At 45.7% G+C, this 14,401-nt stretch overlaps 1 protein-coding gene and 2 pseudogenes across 3 annotated transcripts in view; 1 reads left to right on the forward strand and 2 right to left on the reverse strand.

Annotated features, from left to right (window-relative positions):
* TIMELESS (timeless circadian regulator) overlaps positions 1 to 14,401 on the reverse strand; it is an 84,395-nt gene that overhangs the window by 52,437 nt on the left and 17,557 nt on the right. For all 3 annotated transcript variants that reach the window (XM_083169224.1, XM_083169223.1, XM_083169222.1), the window contains 3 exons: positions 12,767 to 12,868; positions 12,009 to 12,164; positions 10,055 to 10,188 (listed from right to left, as the gene is read on the reverse strand). In XM_083169224.1, the coding sequence (XP_083025350.1) occupies positions 10,055 to 10,188; positions 12,009 to 12,164; positions 12,767 to 12,868 (392 nt within the window). The remainder of the gene's footprint in view (positions 1 to 10,054; positions 10,189 to 12,008; positions 12,165 to 12,766; positions 12,869 to 14,401) is intronic.
* On the reverse strand, positions 5,205 to 5,323 carry LOC146060833 (5S ribosomal RNA; annotated as a pseudogene).
* LOC146061887 (5S ribosomal RNA) lies at positions 6,569 to 6,687 on the forward strand (annotated as a pseudogene).

Genomic DNA, 14,401 nt, shown 5'->3' on the forward strand with positions numbered 1-14,401 from the left:
ATACATGTGGCAGACAAAAGACTTATACAAGTAAAGCTGCAGTACTCAAACTACATCTAGTAGAGTATTAAACTGGAATGTAGAGATTTTGAAATTCCGCACTAGGTTCTGAATACCTCACCAGGTTTTGATGCAGAGTGAAATAGACATGGGTATGGGGTGTGTTGCCTGAACCAACTATGTCAATATTGAAGCCCTATTAGGGTCAGGTATCTGGTTGGTGGTGCTCCCCTGAGTCCAAAACAAAATTAGAAAAGGAGGGGAAAAGACAACTCTTTATGGGGCACTCTTTAAAAAAATGGGATTTTGTACTTACCGTTAAATCCTTTTCTTTGATTCCACAGGTGACACTGGAGTAACAGTGGAGAATAGAAGGGCAACTGCAGGGAGCATGGGCACTTTAAGAATTGCTGCTGAATGGAAACCACTCGGGCAACCGCCCAAGAGGGACCTACCAAGCGCGTAGAGTGCGCCGATATAGCTGAAGGAGGACGAGCCTCCGCAATGTACGCCTGTCTGATGGTCAGACGAATCCAGCGAGATAACGTCTGTTTGGTTGCAGGCCAACCTCTTTTTGCCAGATCGTAGACCACGAACAAAGCATCCGTCTTTCTAAAGGAGGTCGTCCTTTCTACATAGATACCGAGGGCCCACACCACATCCAAAAACCTGTCAGCCGGAGAATTCCCCGTAAAGGCCGGGACTACAATGGGCTGGTTTATGTGAAATGCTGTAACCACTTTTGGCAGGAAAGTCTTGTAGGTCCGGATGAAAGATCAGGAACGGTAGTTTACAGGAAAGCGCCCCTAGGTCAGAGACCCTCCTTGCGGAGGCCAAGGCCAAAAGGAGCACAGTCTTCCAAGTAAGATATTTTAGTTCCACCGCTTCTAGAGATTCGAACAAAGATGATTGGAGAAAGCTTAAAACCAAATACAAATCCTATGGTGCAGTTGGGGCCTTACCTCCGGAAGTAAAGCCAGATGGCTCTGGAAATATACAGACAAGGCCGACACCTGTACCTTGAGGGAGCCCAGCCTCAAGCCTGAGGACAGACCCGCCTGTAAGAAGAAGAGGAGTCTCGCCTTTTTGAAAACCTTAGGTGAGACACCCCCGCCCTTTGCGCCAATTGATGTAAGCTCTCCAGATACGGTAATAATGGAGAGATGTCACCTCTTTCCTGGCCATCAACATCGTAGGGATAACTGTAGCAGGGATTCCTGCCTTCCTCGGTATGGACCGCTCAGTAGCCACGCTGTCAAATGAAGACGTTCCAGGCCTTCATGGTAGAAAGGGCCTTGACTGAGCAGGTCCTCCTGTAGAGGCAATGGCCATGGCTCGTCGACAAGCATGGACGTGAGGTTTGTGTACCAAGACCTATGCGGCCAATCCGGTGCTATCAGAAGAGCCGTGGCCGTTTCCCTCCGAATGCGCTGTAAGAGTCGCATAAGCAGAGGGAATGGAGGAAACAGATATAAAAACCGGCAAGGCCAAGGCATTGTCAGGGCATCTACTCCTAGTGCCCCTGGATCTCGAGTCCGGGCTCCATATAGGGGCAACTGGTGATTGTGTCAAGAAGCCATCAGGTCTACTTGAGGGAGACCCCACCTCCTCACCAGTTGCCTGAACACCTGAGGATGCAGGCACCACTCTCCGGGGTGCATGTCTTGTCGGCTCAGGAAGTCTGCCTCCCAGTTTTCGACCCCTGGGAGGAAGACTGCGGAAATGGTTTGAGCTTTGTCCTGGGCCCAGAGGAGAATCCGTCCAGTTCCAAATCCCGCAACTCCTTCCCTCTTTGCAAAGTCGCTGTGTGGAGCCACCACAAGAGGGAGAGGCGAGCCCTGGGTGATAGAATCACCCTGTGGTGGAGACACAGATGGGATCCTGACCCTTGACTCAGAAGGCAGAGCTGAAGAGGTCGAGATAGCGAAAGCACCTGTACTGTACTGCCTTGAAGGATGCCACCATTTTTCCGAGCAGTCTGGTGAAGAGATGTACCATCTCCCATTTGGTCTTTAAAATCGCCCGGACCAAGGTCTGCAGAGATAGGATCTTTTCGTCCGGCCAAAAGATCTTCATCTGGACCATGTCCATTAACATCCTCAGGAATAACAACCGTTGGGTGGGTTGAAGTTGAGACTTCTTGACGTGGTAACCCCGCCCCGGCTAGCTCTGTGTATCATTAGGTCGACAGTTTTTCACTGTTTTTTTACCCGAATCTCGACACAGTTGGAGTTGAACCGCAGCCGCTCGCTATGCTTCGGGCACACTATTTTATTCTCCCACCACGCCCTAGTGGATGGTAGGGCATGAAATACCACCTGTCGGCTCAAAAAACAGTGAAAAACTAATGTCGACCTTGGGGCCAGTCGACCTAATGACTGTCGACCTAAGTGTGGTCTGACAGATGACCGTTTCCGGTTCCTGGAGGCCTGGTTCAGACTGGCCAAGCTGGCGGTGGTTGCATTCTACTACCTCATGGCCAACGTTTGGAGAAGACCCCTGAAGCACTGCTTGGGGGCGAGGAGTCTTATCACTGGCCCAGGTCTATCTTCTGAGTGTGCCTCATATGTAGTATGCATGTAGTATGTGTATCATATGTATCAGAATACTTTGCTCCTTTTACTGTGCACTGTGGGGACACAGAGGCTCACTGTTAGGGGCTGCCTAGGTCTGTAATAATGTTCTGTGGGACTGTTATTGTGTATAATACACCTGTGTTACTGTACCACAAATTACACACACATCTAACACAGCGTCTCATACACATGCCGACCACTGTACCCATAGTGACTTACACACACACTGGCCTCTGTACACATGACAACCCCCAGTGCCCACAAAGATGTACACACGCCGGCATCGTCCGGGAGCCAATCAAAATTCTCTCAGTCCCCTTTTCCCTCTCCTATCCCATATGCTCTTTTCTCTCTCCCCTGCCCCCTTTCTTTCAACCATCTCTCAGTCCCCCTCCATCTAGCCTTCTTTGGGGGGTGTGCAATCCTCCACCACTATTTCCAAAGGGGAAAATGGCGGCGGGGCCCTATTCAATGCTGTCTTTACAGCACTGAAGAGGGATCAGGGCAGAACGAGCCTGACTCTACAAGCTGTCAGGCCCTTTCTGCCGATAACGGCCGTGGATTGTCCCAATCCCAGCCGCGGATTGACAATCCATGGCCGTTTTTCCTTTTTGCTGATCGGCAGGTGGGACATTGAATCCCGCCTGCCGATTTGCTGTCGGATCACAGCGGTCGGGAGGGATCAACAGCCGTCATCCGGGATTGCATACCCCCTTTATTTCTCTACCCCTAGTCTTTCTCCGTTCTCTCCTTCCCACGATTACCCTCTCTCTCTTTCCTCTCTCAGACAGTCTCTCTCTTGCTCTTTTTCATCACCCCTCTCCCTCTGCCTGGTGCTGTCTCCCCAGCTTTCTCCTGGGGCAGACATATTAAGCCTGGTGAAGAGATAAGCGGAAGATGATAACGCACCAGCCAATATACTCCAAACTGTCATTTTCCAAACCTAGCTAGTTTGGCTGGTGTATTATCACCTTCTACTTTATCTCCACTTTATCTTTTCACTTGGCTTAAAACATCTGCCCCCCTACGTCTAATCCCTTTCAATCCCTGACACTCACTCGTCCTCTCTCTCCCCCCTACTTTTTCTCCCGGACACTCACTCCTATCTTTCTCTCCTCCTTCTGCACGCACCCCTCCCTCTCTTACTCATCCCCCTCTCTATTGGACACCCTTTTTCTCACTTTGTCATTCCCTCTTATTCCATTAAGCTCTTTCCCTCTCCTCTCTCTTTTCCACACACTTTCCTCAAAGCCAACCAATTTTTTTCAGTAAGTATGATCACTGGAAAGAGCGCTGGCAGAAGAAAAAAAAACAGCAGCGTATCCATGATGTCAATAACATAACCACTGGAAAAAATATCCAGCAAACAAGTGTCTGAAGATGATTTCCACCCAAAAGGTCCCTGTATTGGAGCAACCACTTTTGGACAATCAACTACACTGGATGGAGAGAGACCATGGCAAGCACTAGGCTTCCTTGGAGCCCTGGCCCCTGAGCTCTAGTTCGTACTAGAATGGAAAAAACTGCCAGGGAAGAAGTTACTTTTGGCAGACTAAACTGTTGAGGCCGCCTCCTAGCAAAATGAAAGAAAAATAAAATAAATTAGACACCATTCTTTAAAAAGGAAGCCACTGGAATACGGGTGGCCGATCCCGATACCGAAGGCCCTAAAATCGTTGGGATTTCAACCCTGGAATTGGAGTTTCTAATCTCGGAATTAGACTACAGGGACCACCAAACAAGAGTGTGAATGTACATTTTATGCACGGAGTCAAAAAGCCCTCCGAACAGAGAAAATTTTAGGGAAAACCCTGTAATTCACCCGGTGCACGGATTCACACACATATGGAGATGCACCACAAAGCTGCTACGGCAAAGTCAAGTAGGGCATCCATGGCCAAAATACTGTGAAGCCCAAGTCGCAATAGCTCAAACAAACAATGGGGAGGCTGGTAAAGGTCAGATAACCACAAAACGTATGAAAACATACTAAATACATTCTACTTTTATAATCTTCAAAAAGGGAGAGCTAAAGATCTGCACAGACTCACAATCTGTGGTGTTTTTGAACCAACTTTATGAACTACAGGACTTGATCAATTATGGTAGTTGATTTGTTGGCGGTGCGCCCAGCATTTAAAATCAATGGTTATACACTGGGGTTGTCAGAAAAAGAAACTGACAAAGAAAGAAAAAAAACGCTTTTTGGGCGCACTCCTGTGTTAATGATTTAATTGAGTAATTTAATACATAACTTTTATTAAAGACTTTTTAAAATTGGTTGGCACAAATATTTGGGTCATTTAGATTAAAAATGTAGTGTGATCCTTGAACTGGTTTAGTTCAAGGAATATTCATGGATTTGTCACACATTAATTTATTATTTGAGCACTGTTTATCAGAGGTACAATTACCAGTGATATACATAAGCAGTGAAATGATTCAATTCCCCCAGATGCGTGCAATAATATGCTTGGTCGCACAAAATAATACACCTAAATTGGTTGCATGGGAAAGAAAAGTATCACAGCCTCTAAGATGGATAAATATTACTCTTTAATAGACACTCACTCTGGCAGTCATTAATAGAGGTATTATTTGATACGGCAGCTCCTACCCCCTGGTCTTATATTGCCACACCTGGACTTCCACAGGGGTCTCCCACCTGAGTACTGTCCTGGCCCTCCACTGCTTGGCTTCCAAGTTCGGAGAGGGTTTGGGCAGTCCAGTGGGGTATGGTGGCAATATGACAGGGTTTTGTGTCTCAATCAAAAAAATCGCCTGTTGGGCTGCAAGTAGGAATGGCGCAGCAAGTGTAGCGGGTGGGTCTCACAGTTACTTTAGATGAAATATTAGGGCTGTACTTGATGGGAATGATATGGTTTAGTGGCCCTTTTTATAAGGTGGGGCTGGTTGCACTTATGGTGTCTATTGTACCAGGGTCAGGTGGTCAAAGCGGCACACAAGATGTGGAGATGGATTTTTAGTGGCTCACCGGTTTTATGGTTTTCAACACCAGGATCTGCTGATCAGGCAAAAAATTAAATCAAAAGAAGCAGAGAATTCAGACAATTAATTAAGGTTGATATGATATCTTGCCATGTTAGTCTTGACTTCTATGCATACTGATTGCCATAGTACGATCCTGAAATGCAATAACACAGTGAGACTAATGTCCTCTGACTGAGGTAACAGTGCCTGCTTATCCTGGTTATTTAAATGTCTTTTGACACCATGGGGTCCTCGCACTTGGTTGCATTTTCTTTTAGCAATCTCTTGATGTACAGATTCTTGTTACTAAGTATCTCAAAGGCTATAATCAAGGAATAAACAAAACTCATACTGTATTTAGGGTTCCATTAGATACATTTGCTAGTAACATGTGTCTTGCAACCTTGTATAACATTTACACACTTTGTGATTGTAACTTTAGGGATACAATTGCTAATACCGTATGCATCGTTTAAGGCATTATATTCATAGTGTGCCACAAGAATAGGGGTGACAGGGGACTGGAGACAACACACACCAACTGTGGAGCGCTTCCCGGCTGCTAGCAGCAGTGAGGAGGCGTTTGTCTACCTGCTGCCGCTGCCTATGTTAGCGGCTGACTGGGAGAGTCCAGGTGATGAGAATATTGAGTGCTGGAGCCGCCAATGCCGGGAGGGAGATACGGAGCCGCCGGATGCCGTGTGTTGCAGTCAGGTTTGACTGTTGGAGTATGCGGCTGCGGGAAGCCGGGTACGCTCAATGCCGGAGCCGGTGCTCGCTGGTGAGCGTGACGCTTTGACCACCTGACCCTGGTACAATAGACACCATAAGTGCAACCAGCCCCACCTTATAAAAAGGGCCACTAAACCATATTATTCCCATCAAGTACAGCCCTAATATTTCATCTAAAGTAACTGTGAGACCCACCCGCTACACTTGCTGCGCCATTCCTACTTGCAGCCCAACAGGCGATTTTTTGATTGAGACACAAAACCCTGTCATATTGCCACCATACCCCACTGGACTGCCCAAACCCTCTCCGAACGTGGAAGCCAAGCAGTGGAGGGCCAGGACAGTACTCAGGTGGGAGACCCCTGTGGAAGTCCAGGTGTGGCAATATAAGACCAGGGGGTAGGAGCTGCCGTATCAAATAATACCTCTATTAATGACTGCCAGAGTGAGTGTCTATTAAAGAGTAATATTTATCCATCTTAGAGGCTGTGATACTTTTCTTTCCCATGCAACCAATTTAGGTGTATTATTTTGTGCGACCAAGCATATTATTGCACGCATCTGGGGGAATTGAATCATTTCACTGCTTATGTATATCACTGGTAATTCTACCTCTGATAAACAGTGATCAAATTATAAATTAATGTGTGACAAATCCATGAATATTCCTTGAACTAAACCAGTTCAAGGATCACACTACATTTTTAATCTAAATGACCCAAATATTTGTGCCACCCAATTTTAAAAAGTCTTTAATAAAAGTTATGTATTAAATTACTCAATTAAATCATTAACAAAGGAGTGCGCCCAAAAAGCATTTTTTCCTTCTTTGTCAGTTTCTTTTTCTGACAAAACCCCAGTGTACTTTTATCATCTACAGCAGTGGTGGCCAACCCGAGGCTCTTGAGCCTCATGTGGCTCTCCCCCTTGTAAAGTGCGGCTCATGCTCCCTCTGCTGCCCGCCGCCCACCGTCCGTCCCAGTCCACACTGCTCCCGGTTCCCTGAATCCCTTCTCCTTCTGAGGGGAGGAGAGCACGCATTGCGCATCTCTCCTACCCCTTACTGTGCATCCTTGTGACTGGGCCTTGGCCAGCAGCCAATCAGGAGCCGGCCAGCGAGCTTTGATTGGTGGACGGACCAGTCACAGGGAAGTGAGGGGGGAAGGAGACGTGCGCTGTGCTGTGCTTGTGTGCTCTCCTCCCCTCCCCTCGGTGACATGACAGGAGTCGGACTGCAGGGGGACGCCAGACTGTCCTCTCCCCGCCCGGCAGCAGATGAAACAACGGTGAGTGCTGCTGCTGGGAAATTTGCACTGTGGGGGCATAGCAGTTTGTGGCACTGTGGGGGCATAGCAGTTTGTGGCACTGTGGGGGCATAGCAGTTTGTGGCACTGTGGGGGCATAGCAGTTTGTGGCACTGTGGGGGCATAGCAGTTTGTGGCACTGTGGGGGCATAGCAGTTTGTGGCACTGTGGGGGCATAGCAGTTTGTGGCACTGTGGGGGCATAGCAGTTTGTGGCACTGTGGGGGCATAGCAGTTTGTGGCACTGTGGGGGCATAGCAGTTTGTGGCACTGTGGGGGCATACCCGGCACCGTGTGGTGCATACCTGGCACCGTGGGGGGCATATGTGTATCTGGCACTATTGGGGGCATATGTATATATGGCACTGCACTATTGGAGGCATATTTGTATCACACCCACCCAAGGGGTCAAAATAGACTACACCCCTTTTTTTGGCGCATGCGCCTTCGGCGCGCACATGATGTCGGCTCTTTAGCTTGACTACCGATATCTTTCGGCTCTTTACCTCTGACCGGTTTGCCACCCCTGATCTACAGGATCCTTAAAGGACACCGAACTTTGAATAAGAAGAGCAATGTGTTTAGGTACACGTCACAGTAGCATCAACTTTGGGAGACAATTCCCACTTGGACACAACCTGCTGAAAGGGTGGAGCAAGCTTGCGAGAAATGGAAAATTTCTTAACCAGCACCTTTGAGGCCTCTGAGACAAGAATGAAAAAAAAATTAAAATTACAATTATACCCCTTTCAGACATACTACCTGGAATTTGAAACCCGGTAAGATCCTAGGATTTTAGTGACCTGGGTCAATTGCAGGTGCTGAGTATCCGGGAGTGAAATCCCAGGAAGACCCATTCAGACATATGCTAGCAACCTGCTGCATGTTCATGTGAAAAATCCCAGGATTTTTACATATGTCTGAAAGGGGTATTAACCCCTTCAGTGGCACTCCCAAGAATTTTCTGGGGTTTGCTCTAGTGCGCAGACTGGCAAAACCAGAAAATTCTCGGGAGTGCCACTGTCTGCGCTCCCTCTTGCCGGGCAGCGCCGCTGAGATCAGTGCCTCCCTCCCCGGCTGTGTGCGGCGTGACTTTATAACATCACACCGCACACAGCTGGGTTGCAAGGGGCAGGGCTGGGCAGCGGCTGATACAGTTCAGAGGCGCTGCCTGGACCCAGGTGTAGCGGTGGGGTTTTTTTTTTAGGTAGAGCTTCCCGGAAAGAAACTCACCCAGTGGGGAGAGCTCCCTAATAAATATACTCACCGGAAAAGGAAGGGGTTAATCGCCTTATTGCTCCAGTGCTGATATGTTCTAAATCCCATATATTTATAAGGAACATAGAAACTGTCCTATCTGCCTGTTGGTATTTATATGTATACCATTAGAAAAGATAAAAAAAGACAAAACACATTTTCATGGATAAAAAAAAAAAAAGGGGGGGGTCGAACCCTATATCTATTGTGGTGGAGCAGCCAAAGATAAACCAAACAAATATTGAAGGAACATACAAATACCACACAGATATGGCCTTAGTGGGAGTTGAACCTCACTGAGAAGACCTCAGTGCTGTTAGGCAGTAATGCCTGATTACAACACCAACAGCAATCCCCATGATCTCTACGCAGTGGCAAAACTACCATGATTGCAAGAGGTATAGCAGCTATGAGATCAGAGTGAGGCTGGAGAGTTGAGAGGCTCATATGCGAAGCACTGCATGCAACATCTGTAGGTATACACAGGCTGTATCTGCCATATCCACATTATGTACTGCAATCATCAAATGCCTATAAGTCTACAATTCTATAATGGGTATTGTGAACATATAACAGCCTGCCTCGTCCATTTACTTAAGCGGGCGTTGCGACAGGGAGTGGCAAAGCGGACGAGAACACCCCTCGGTGGTGAGGGCAGACCCAGAAATGAGAGCCGCAGTGCGGGGTTGCGCAGCGTGACCTCTAACCAGGTCACGCTGTGTACAGTTGGTACTGGAGCAGCCTCGTAGCATCTGGGTAAGAGCTCAGATGTTGCCCAGCACTACACTGCCCATGTGCAGTCTAATCCCGAAATCCTAGGATTGGAAACTCCAACCCCTGGGATTCAATTCCCGGCAATTATGGCCATCCACCAGGACAATAGGAGTATTAAAGATAATTTGCCATCAATGCACAACAAACATCACTGTCTAGTATTAGATAGAAAGCTAAAGTAAATGCATCATTGGGCATTATGGTTTTAATGCAGTGATGATAACAAAAAAAAAAAAAAACACCAGAAGGTCTTACAACATTACAGTAGCTCTAAAGCAACCTCTAAAGTAAAACTAACTATATAATTATAAAAATGATCCAAAAGGAAGCAGTATGGCATTGATATCACGCACCTGCTATTAGAGCATCTGTACATATGCATACTCTCTCCTTCTTGGGATGCTATGTTTAGAGAACTCACCGTGTACCACGCTGAAACACTCTGCTCTTCCTCTCTGCCATTTCTCTTTGACGAAGCATCTCCAAATCTTTCATATCGGTCACTCTTTCTACAGAGGAGCGGGCGGCACCAGTTGCTGCCAGATGTTCAGCATTCTGCAGGAAAAAGTTGTGTTACGGTATATTTTCCATTGGGGTTTACAAAAAAAAAGGGATTCCAATATTCTAATCATTTATACCATAACAACTTAACTAAAGTGGGATCTTTGTATTTGCAAAGCTTATGGTGGTGTACAGTAGGAACTGTAAGTACAAGTGGAGGTCAAATATATTCAGACAAAAACAGGATTTTGGTGCTTACTGATAAATCCCTTGGTGAATAATGAAGCCGGGCACTTTAAGGGGGATATTCGATCAACGGCGAGCATCTCCCGTCGGGGAAATGCCCGCCGGGCCCTATTCAATGCGGTCTTCCCCGACAGCATTGAGCAGGGTATCTCGGCAGAACCAGCCCAACATCACAATCTGTCGGGCTTGTTCTGCCGAAAACGGCCAGGAAGTGACGAGATCTTGGCCACAGCTCTTCACTTCCCAGCCGCAACTCGTGGCCACGCCCCCTTTTCGCTCCCCGGCAGGCGGGACTTTGAATCCCGCCTGCATGTTCTAGGTCGAGCTGACCGCGAGAACGGGACTGGGTCACAGCGGTCGAGCAAGCTCGACTGCCGTGACCCTCACATTGAATACCCCCCTAAATCTTTTAGTGTGTAACCGAGGAGGAAGGTGTCCTAATATATTCTGATACTAGGAAAAGCAACAAGTCTGCCCTAAAGCAAATAAATGAGACCTTTAAATAAAAAAATAAAAAAAATAGGAATCATTCTGGATGACTTTTTTGTAATATAGAAATCGAACCGTAGAAATCCATATGTAAAGTGTATATCTGGTTATTAAAACTGAGAGTGGCGCCGAACCATTTACAAACGACATAATACTTAGGAAGACAGCCGGTGTTTTCCATGTTGAAATTGCATGTTTGTTTGTAGTTTAATTTTATAATTTAAGGTGCCCACACACTATTTTCTGGCTAATTATTACTGCAAATCGTTCGCAATCGTAATCTTACCTGCTGCAAGGAAGATCAGAAGGTGCAGCTAAAGATTAGTGGAACCTCAGAATTCATGCTTTTGGGTATTTTGAAGTTGTGGTGCTCAGTAGCTCAACTGCGTTTGAAAGCGTGCAGTAGACGGGGTGAGCAATGTGTGTGTGTGGGGGAGCGACGACGGTGCACACCTACATGTTAGTGGATGCGTCCAGCAGCTCAGAAGGAAAATTTACAGCCAGGGGTTAACATTTTTCTGAAATCTTAGTAAAAATTTACTCTTTGCACGAAATCGTTTGTCCAGGACTGTCGGGGAGTTCAAGGGAAATCTTAAGCTCACACATGGGCACCTTTAGGCTTGGAGAGCAGTTACATATTTTTTTTATTTTTATTTTTATTTTATTTTTTATTTATGAGCCTTGGCAAGCTTCTATTCACTTGCAGCATCTAGGCTTTATTACTTTTAGGTATAATTATTACATATATATTTCTATAAACAGCGCCAGGGAATTGCATCTGGGCCAACCTTTTATGTTTTCCCACCTCACTCTGCCTTTTGGTTTTAATGTTATGGTTGATAGAAAAATCTCTGACATGCTTGACTAGCCAGACTCAGGAAAACAAATTGATAGGGTAGCATGTACTCTACATACACATGCTCTGCTCTCATAATGGGAACTAGAGCTGCCCAAGAAAGGATTAAAGACCTTGTGCAGACCATTAAAAAAATGAAAACCGTTACAGAAACTGCACCTGCTCTAGCTGCAAGATCCTAGGTAATTTTAACTGCAAGAAGTACTTAATAAAGCAGTTAAAAGTCTAATTGGACAGGTTTTTCCTTTTTAGAGTTAAGATTGTGATCTTGCAAATGTCTTACCTGATCTCGAAACATGAGAGAGACCGTCTCCAGAACGTGCATGCTCCACTGCTGCTCCGTTTCAGAGCTGGCCAAGAACTTCACTAGGTCATCCATCCCACTCATATGTATTGCCCAGAGGACTCTGTCATGAGTACTAGCGTCATCATCTACACTCTGGAAGAGGTAAAAAGCAGAAGAAAAGAAGTTACATAAAGTCAAAAGATTTTCTACTTTATTTAATTTCAATTTTTTTTCAAGCTCAACTTCATTTACCAACCCATGAGAAAACCTTTTTTTTATTTAAATAACTAGTAGGCAGCATGTCAAAACGACGAAAAACATAACAGTAATGTCAGCACCAGCAGCCGAATGGGGTGACACTAATTATTCTGCCGGGCGCCATATAGTAGTTACTGAAGCACTAAACACTTGAATTCCCACTATAGGAGGTGATGAGCAGTATTAGCCTTTTAAAAGATAACATGGGTCATCCGTAGTTTAGAGAAGTAAAAAATGAGGAGGAATAAGCACTATTTAAATATCTATAAATTGCCTAAACTCCAGTCCAAATGCGCCCCCAGTGAGTTTTGCAGTTACATTTATTCTGCATCATGCATAGGGACCCAGCAGCACAATCTCTTTGCTGCCCAGCAGCTTGGAATGATTGTGTTAAACTATAGATCTGCAGCTTGCAAAAACAGTGTGTACTGTGTCACCATTCCACAGGCTCTGAACTCATTGTATAAGTAATCGTAGTAGCCAAGTGCATTGTGTACCTTCTCTTCATCAGGATCAGCAGGCACATGAAGAATATTGCGTACTAATAAAAGAATCCTTTCAATTAATAAGTTATGTTCCTCTTCACGCTGCTCCCAGTCCTACAGTACATGAAAATAAGAACAGCAATGAAACCGAAAAATGTATTCACTGTATACAATGTTGCTCGAACATATGGCTGTTTCTAGCACATAACCTGCCTGAATTTGCACAAGTATATACTCGAGTATAAGTCGACCCAAATATAAGCCGAGGCACCTAATTTTACCACAAGAAACTGGGAAAATGTATTGACTCGAGTATAAGCCTAGGGTGGGAAATGCGGCAGCTACTAGTAAACCGCATACGCAGCATTACCGCATATGTATGGGAAATGCAAACGATACACTTGCAGTAACAGTGCATACACGCAGCATGTATATTAAGAGCCCTAACACAGGCTGCTCTACGTATCCCCTGCATGTTACATGATTTATTTAATTAATGTGCTCATAACCAGACAAACCTTTTTTTATGTGAAAAAATATCTCTGATGGGTTCTGCTGCTGTATGTTAGCAGGTACGTGTCTCTTCCCCCTTACACTGAGCTGCTGCCTGTGGTGTGCCACCTACTAGAAGCTAATATTGTCCCGGCAGCCAGGGAAGCGACGGTCACCACACGCTGGGCAGTGTCAGGTCTTAGATTTCATATGCGCTGAGCCTCCCACTGGGCACAGAGGATGCCGCTGTGCAGCGCTGGGGTGCTAATAGGTAACACACTACTGCCCCAGACCCACACTCGAGTATAAACCGAGTAGGTTTTTTTCAGCCAAAAAAAAAAGGGCTGAAAAACTCGGCTTATACTCGAGTATATACAGTACTCAGAACACGGGCGCACACAAATATGGACGAAGCAGCATCATACACATTTCAATTGCATCTACACTCGAGAGACTGAGTAGGTAGAACTGGGCTGTGACCAGGCATTCTCACGTAAACAATGAAGGCGTGTTCACACAAATGCAGACAAAAGTACAAAGTACTCCTTTGTGATGGTAGTGCTTGCTGATAATTATAAGCACATATGGTGTATGGTATATGTATGGAATGGCTTTTTCATCAGGATACACAATTGTGTAGATAAAAATAGGGAAACAAAAAGGTTTGTCACAGGTGTTGTGCATCTAAGAGAAGAAAATGGACACTTCAAATGTATCTTTTATTAGGATATATATTAGAAGGCAGCGAAATATGGCAAACTTGTATGAAACATAACAAAGACAAAGTGAGTAAAGTTTTTCTTTCCCTATTTTTCTCAATTGATTTTTTTGTCCGTGGTAGCACACCCCTGCCCGTATACCCTACTGTATTTTTCTATACTATACTTAGCAGGGGGCCTCCCTCAATTATGACATACTATGGACTTGTGCGACTGACCCCCCAAAACCCTTCTTTCGTACACAATTGTGTATCCTGATGAAAAAGCCACCCAGGCTTTGAAACGTTGATTACACCAATGTCACAATACATTTTTGATTGTCATCAACTTAAGTGCCAGCCTGCGTTTCTACTAGGAAACAGCTGTACACTATTTACTACATACAGGTGGGCACCTCGGCTAGCAACGTGTCCCCTAAATAGGGGACTGCAGAATG

This window comes from Crinia signifera, chromosome 2 (assembly GCF_055691185.1).
Source record: "Crinia signifera chromosome 2, ASM5569118v1, whole genome shotgun sequence".
Classification (NCBI taxonomy): Eukaryota; Metazoa; Chordata; class Amphibia; order Anura; family Myobatrachidae; genus Crinia; species Crinia signifera.